Raw genomic sequence first — 7,035 nt, 5'->3', positions numbered from 1 at the left:
ATGGAAGATCTCTAGAAGGAAAAGTGTGGACTCCAGTGTGAAGTTGAGGCGGCGAATCTCAAGAGGATCGAGCTGGCATTGCCTTCTAGAGGAAGGAAATCGTCGCCTGGAATCGCTGGAGAGGAAGGCCTATGTCCAGGGTAAACGGAACGACCAGCTGGAAGATGAGGTTCGACAACTGCGAGGAGCGAAGGAGAAATTGGTGTGCGACCTGAAGAACCTCCATGAGAAATAAAGACGCCTAGAGGAGGACAACTGGAAACTGCAGAAGCAGCTGTCCATCTTCAAGAATGGTGCGATGAAGACTTCACTGGCCTCACGAAGACGGATCAAATGTGAAAATTTTGTTGTATGGAAACTTTGAGGTTTATTTTGTAATAAGTTTGCTTTGTTAATCCTTGAAGGAAATTGAACTAAAACGGAAATAAGTATGTTACAATGTTTTCTTAGTTTTATTAATTCCTGGAAGGGAAAGGAAACGGGAGGATTATAAAAACGGTGAAGCAAATGTGTTGGATTTGTGGAAGTGCTGGGAGAAGAACCAGGCTTCAGAAAAGACCCTGGAAAATTGAGAAAATTGAGTAGGATTCGTGGAGGTGCCAGGAGAAGAAGCAGAGGATTGAGTAGGATTTGCAGAGTGCCAGGACAAGCACTAGAGGATTCAGAAAAGCCCCAGGAGAATAGAGAGGATTCAGTGGCATATTCTGGTTCTAAGGAATAGTATAGGTGTTGCTCTCTGCAGGGACTGGTGGGCGAGGCCCGCCACGGGTCCCGGGACGAGCGGGCGATGTCCACCAATGTGTCCCGGGACGGGCAGGCGAAGTCCACCACATGTCCGGGCTGGGCAGGCAAAGTCCACCACATGTCCGGGCTGGGCAGGCAAAGTCCACCACATGTCCGGGGCTGGGCTCACCGCGGGTCCAGGGACGGGCGGGCGATGTCCGCTATGTGTCCCGGGACAGGCGGGCGATGTCCGCCACGTGTTCTGGGATGGGCGGGCCGGGCCCGCCGCTGGTCCCGGGACGAGCGGAAAATGTCTGCCACGTGTTCTGGGACAGGCAGGCGTTGTCCGCCACGTGTCCTGGAACGGTCAGGCTGGACCTACTGCGGGTCCCAGGATGGGCAGGCGATGTCTGCCATGTGTCCCTGGACAGGCAGGCTATGTCTGCCATGTGTCCCGGGACGGGCGGGCTGGGCCCGCCGCAGGTCCCAGGATGGGCGGGCTATGTCTGCCACGTGTTGCGGGACGGTTGGACCGGGTCCCTCGATGGGTGGGCTGGGCCCGCTGCAGGTTCTGGGACGGGTGGGCCGGGCCTGCCGAGGGTCCCAGGACAGGCGTGCGGTGTCCGCCACGTGTCCTGAGATGGGCGGGCGGTGTCCGCCATGTGTCTCGGGATGGGTGGGCGATGTCCGCCACTTGTTCTGGGACAGGCGGGCCGGGGCTTACTGCAGGTCCTGGAACGGGCATGCAGTGTCTGCCACGTGTCCCGGTACGGGCAGTCTGAGCCTGCAATGGGTCCCAGGACGGGTGGGCGGTGTCTGCCACGTGTTCTGGGATGGGCGGGCAGTGTCCACTACCTGTCCCGGGACGGGCAGGCTGGGCCCTCCGCGGGTCCCAGGATTGGCGGGTGGTATCCACCACGTGTCCCGGGACGGGCAGGCCGGGCCTGCCATGGGTCCTGGGATGGGCGGGTGGTGTCCGCCACGTGGGCCGGGGCCACCATGGGTCCTAAAATGGGCGGGCGGTGTTCGCCACTTTTCCCGGGACAGGCGAGCGGGCGGTGTCCGCCACATCTCCCGGGACGGGCGGGCAGTGTCCGCCACATGTCCTGTGATGGGCGGGCCAAGCCCGCTGCGGGTCCCGGGATGGGCGGGCGGCATCCGCCACGTGTTCCTGGGTGGGCGGGACGGGTGGACGGAGATTGCCCCGTGTCCCGGGATGGGCAGGGCGGGCCCACCACAGGTCACAGGACAGGAGGGCAGTGTCCACCACGTGTCCTGGGACAGGCGGACGGTGTCTGCCATGTGTCCCGGGATGGGCGGACGGCGTCCGCCACGTCCTGGGACGGGTGGGCGGCAGCCGCCGCCACGGGTCCTGGGGCGGCCGGCATGGCCCACTGCAGGTCCTGGGACGGGCGGGCGGTGGCCGCCACCGGACCCGCGGACTACAAATTTACGCTGCTGACTGTTTTAAAGCATACAGGCTAACGTACACTTAATCTGTATGTGGGTGGGATAGGCTGATGTATTTCAATGCGTTCATACAAATATAAAGTCTTTCATTTTAGCACATTTTGCCAGATTCCATTATAGGGGAAAGTCAGTTTTTCATTGCAAACTCCTCAGTAAATATCTTGCTTCATCTTTGTTTGCAAAGCACCTTATCAACAGAAATGGACGCCCTTAAGGACACAATAACTAAAGGTAAAACAGCGAAATTGTATAATGTATTAAATTCGGGCATTTGCACATACGAACCTCTAGTTCATAGTCAGTTTGCCATTTGCAAGTGGTAAATCAATTTCAACCTGTCTTAACACACTGGATGAATTCAGGCGTAGCACAGTGGGCCAGGAGGTGGACAAAATCCAAAAAAATTATTGTTTAGTTTTATCAAAATTATATTAAAAACGTAAATTAGAATAGTTTTTAGAAAGAGAACCGTATATTATTATTATTTAAGGAGTAGGGGTTAGACTGACGCTATGGTTTTTAGACGCAATCGGCTAAGTACATTCTCTCCCAGTATGCTAGTGATTAGTCTACATCAGAATTGTGTGAATGTAGCAACTGTGATATTAGGTCTGTGTTTCATTAGTTTATAAGAGGGTTTCAACAAGTTTTCTACTTGTTATTTCTGTGACTAAACATTTCAGATATTGTGCATAACATGCAATTAATCCATGTTATAAAGATATATGCAAAAGTACTTAAAATATTTTTTATTTAACAAAAATAAATATGCGGCAGTTTTTTCGCTTGCATTTGCTTCGTATCTCTTATGGATTTTATTATACTAGAACTTGTGTAGAAAGGGAAAATCTTTGTTTTCTTTGCACCAATTTGCACTTCAAGTTTTTGTGGGCAATAATAACTGAAGCGCTACCTCCCCTATCATGGCGCCATTCAACCGGGGAGTCTGAGCAACCAAACGGCTCAAGGTGATCAGAGCTGCCAACGAGTAGGTACTTCATCATCTTAATACTAACGGTGTTTTCAAAGGGTTTGTGGCAAATCCCAGCCTAAAAAGTTGGAGGGGTTTGGGTTGCTAGTAGTTTTGGATTTTAAGGTTGTTCAAAGGATTAGCTTGGTTTAGGGCAGGAAAATATCTAGAACCTGTAAATTAGGAAAGTCATGGAGCCATTGCATAAGGAAATCATTACTTTTTATACTATACTAATTTGCAACAGAGATCATCAGTGGGTCAATGGCAAAGCATTTAAAAGCCAACCCTGTGATTCTGAGATCGATCCCAGCTGGTTCCACTGAAGAGTTAGAGAAGTGTTTTTCTAGTGCTGGAAATTCACTTCTCGTTACTCATTCATAAATGAAATTCTCAAATGAAGCTTAAAGTGAGGCTATAAGAATGCTACATCTAATGATGGGAATACTGCTCGCAGGTTTTTCAAGAATGCAGAAATTGCATTCGAAATCACTGGCCTTGATCAATCCTTTGTAATTAACTATTTGATTTTACCAACAATGTCATCTGGTCTTGATATCAATGCAGATAAATTTGAAAGGTTTTGCTTGGACACTGCCAAATGTTATGTACAAAAATATAACTGGTACTACATGCCCCAAAAGCTTGCATCGGTTGTTAATTCATGGTGCTTCAGTGATGTGCAACTGCAATCTACCAATTGGCATATTATCTGAGGAAGCACAAGAAGCAAATGATAAAGAATTCAAGAAGTTTAGGGAATCTTTCACAACGAAAACATCACGAATAAAGACAAATGAAAAGATTACTTTGTCCCTTGTTAATTTCTATAAGAAAAGCAGACAGAAATGTAAAAACTGAGCTACCTGAAGAAAGCAAAAATTTTATCGTCCAAAATACCCTTTGATTTATATCATGGAGTCTTAATATGAGTTGAAATTCCTTGGTATTTAAGATTTTTTTTAATGGATTAAATGCTTTTATTTCCATATTCATATTACTATAGTATAATAGTATAACCAAAATGTTATTTCTTTACATTCATTAAATGAATTATATTGTAAAATCTTCAAAGACAGCATTCGATAGAAATAATCTTATTATTTTTATCATTTTATTCTTCTCTTTTCTGCATTGAATAAAGGTGTCAAATATAAAGGTTATATAGTTCTAACTATACTTTACCAAATACACAAAAAATGGGTAAACGTATCACTCATATTATTACATATGCTTGTAAATACAATACTCTAAACGTTTATAATAGAAAATAATAAATAATACTTGGATGTGAAAGCCAAAAATAATTTTGTCCAAAAAATTACTGTTCTGGCCCACTGTGCGTAGTGGGGATAAGAAACGCAACACAATCTATTCTGGCACCTCCTTGGGACAAACAAACACTTGACGTCCTTGAAGGTCCAGCCGGGCAGGTTCGGATAATCTAGTTAAGCGCATTGTCGTCAGTTTTATTATTTCTTCGTCTTCTCTAACCTGCAATGTCGTATTTCCATCGTCGGCAATTTAATTTATATTCTTAACCCTCGCATTTTAACAGTCATTGCTTTGGCGATAATTGGCAGGCAAATCTGTCACACTTGTTAACTGACTTGGGTATGTCTAAGCGAGCGGCGTTTCCATGAGAAATACCGATTTTAGAATCGGTGAGAATACTCGGGAACAGTTTTGGAGTATTCCCTAATATACTTTGTACTCTCTCTCTCTCTCTCTCTCTCTCTCTCTCTCTCTCTCTCTCTCTCTCTCTCTCTCTCTCTGGAGGACATTCAGTACAAAACTCCAATTGATTTAATAGGGAACAGTTAAACTTTGGTTTCTCTTTAAGTTCGAGTGAAAAAATAAAAATTACCGCCGACGATTGAATCTGATCTTTGGAAGCTAATATGTTGATAATGTTTTCATGTTCGACTATTTGTAGTCATTGAACCTGTCATTTATAATAATGTTTTCAAATGAGAAAGCAATGAAACCAAAAATAACGATGACTTTTTTTCGATTTTATAATTTTTATTTCCTGCAGTATATTACTGAATTGTAAGCGCAGCCTACGGGATAAAACAGGCTAAGTCAAACACTAAATACTGCCACAATTATGCCTAAATGAAAACGTCGGAGTATTGAAAATAAAGTTAAGATGGCTGCTTTTAATTTGGAAGAGAGAGAGTAGATGTCGTCGCATTAACTTTGAGTGGGTGGCTCTCGAAACCACTATTCAGCAAAATTTTGTTTGAAGTAAAACTGAAATTTAAAATGAAATAATAGTACCAGGAAATGAATCGATTAGTAATCTTCAACCGGGGTGCCCCTCGAGCACATGTCTGTCATCATGTAGCCCTCCAAACCTTGTTGAAGATAAATTCCGTATTCAAGTCACCCATTCGATAGAATCTCTAGGATTTTATGTCTGAGAACTATATCTTAAGTGAGGTGATGATGTGCTGGTCTGTAAATTTGATATGATAAATACGACAAGTAAAAACTCTCTCTCTCTCTCTCTCTCTCTCTCTCTCTCTCTCTCTCTCTCTCTCTCTCTCTCTCATTTCTGCTTAAAATTTGGTAAAATAAATATTTCCTATTCTTTCAACGCGTACTGATATTTGTTACATGAATTAACACAGTTATTATTGCTTATGTTTAGTGGATTAAATTTATTGATATTGACCGATAGAAATAAGACTCCTAACAACGGTTTCATATACTATTTTTCCATCTACATATATAGCTATTTACTTATATAAAGTTAAAACAAATCTAAACCAAGACATAGAAAAATTTACAGAAACATGCTTTGGAAACAAACAATGTGTGACCATCGCACGCAACATTACAGTAGTTATGAATAAATTTGTGCATATGTTTGATCTAATTTACGTCAAAAAAAAAAAAGGCAAACCGAGAACTGGGACAAGGAAGAGTTGCTGAACAGTAATTCCCTTACTTTATCAGTCCTTGAGAAGTTGGCCCACTATGCAGTGGGCCAACTTAGATTTAGCAGTGAGGACGAGTTTTAGGTCCGTGCTGTAAAGTCCCTGCATTCTGTTTGTGATCGAAAACTGAAAAATGTTATTGAACGGAATGTTGCGAGTCGGTGCTCGCCAAGGTTAGTGGTATTCTCTATTCAGGTACGATGGTGATAGAAAGGCAGACTTCCATATCTGCAAATTATGTAATCTATAAAAAAAGAATTATAAAGCGCCGTACGTTAATCATTTGAGTCGGAGTTGAATTCTGAGTCCATTGATTTACGCATTTCTTACAACAACTACTTGATTTGGGCATTGATTCCTGCTTCGATCTCTTTATAGAGGATGCAAAAAAATAATAATAATCATCCATCGAATTAAATCGTATCCATCATATGTGTGTAGGGCTTTTAATATGCAATGGCACATGCGTTCAGACCAAGCCTCTTCTTGTTTATAGGAAAGATAACGTGTTTCTTCTAACCTCCATGGTCCTGTTTTTATTGTTGATGTTACTTTGCTGTTATTCCTTTTTATCCAAAGCCTTTGTGCCTGTGGTGTTAAAATTTCTTCGAAATAGACATACTTCCCTGTCCCTGCTTCATTGGCTTTGACTTTAATATATGCATTAACCATTATTCCTTAATCATTTTCAAGTAACCATTGTTTCGTAATTTTAAGTATTTAATTCTGCTATCTTCTTAATTAGTTGTTCTCTTTCTGTCCTTAAGGTCATCACGTGGCTTGTTTCTTATAAATGGACACCCATTTTAAATAGCAAAACTAATAATGATAATATTTTCCTTGTCGTATGAAGCATTCAAGGGCGCATCTTAATCTCCATATCCCAAAGGTATTTTTCTACGACTGGCGAAATGTCTGTTATTATTT

At 43.3% G+C, this 7,035-nt stretch overlaps 1 protein-coding gene and 1 long non-coding RNA gene across 4 annotated transcripts in view; one reads left to right on the top strand and one right to left on the bottom strand.

Moving 5' to 3' along the window:
* Nucleotides 1-6,155, bottom strand: part of LOC135217195 (uncharacterized) — an 18,856-nt gene extending 12,701 nt beyond the window's left edge. Inside the window, exon 1 of the long non-coding RNA XR_010315078.1 lies at nucleotides 6,120-6,155. This is a non-coding gene — a long non-coding RNA (uncharacterized LOC135217195). The remainder of the gene's footprint in view (nucleotides 1-6,119) is intronic.
* Nucleotides 1-7,035, top strand: part of LOC135217193 (alanine--glyoxylate aminotransferase 2, mitochondrial-like) — a 97,056-nt gene that overhangs the window by 44,543 nt on the left and 45,478 nt on the right. For 2 of the 3 annotated variants that reach the window (XM_064252922.1, XM_064252921.1), the window contains exon 1: nucleotides 6,131-6,281. The exons of the other annotated variant lie outside the window; for it this stretch is intronic. In XM_064252922.1, the coding sequence (XP_064108992.1) occupies nucleotides 6,242-6,281 (40 nt within the window). In that variant the 5' untranslated portion in view covers nucleotides 6,131-6,241. Of the gene's footprint in view, nucleotides 1-6,130; nucleotides 6,282-7,035 lie in introns of those variants that run through there. 3 annotated transcript variants of the gene reach the window in all.

This window comes from Macrobrachium nipponense, chromosome 7 (genome assembly GCF_015104395.2).
Source record: "Macrobrachium nipponense isolate FS-2020 chromosome 7, ASM1510439v2, whole genome shotgun sequence".
Taxonomy (NCBI): Eukaryota; Metazoa; Arthropoda; class Malacostraca; order Decapoda; family Palaemonidae; genus Macrobrachium; species Macrobrachium nipponense.
Note: the sequence above shows the minus strand (reverse complement) of the source record. Positions and strands in the feature narration are given on the sequence as shown.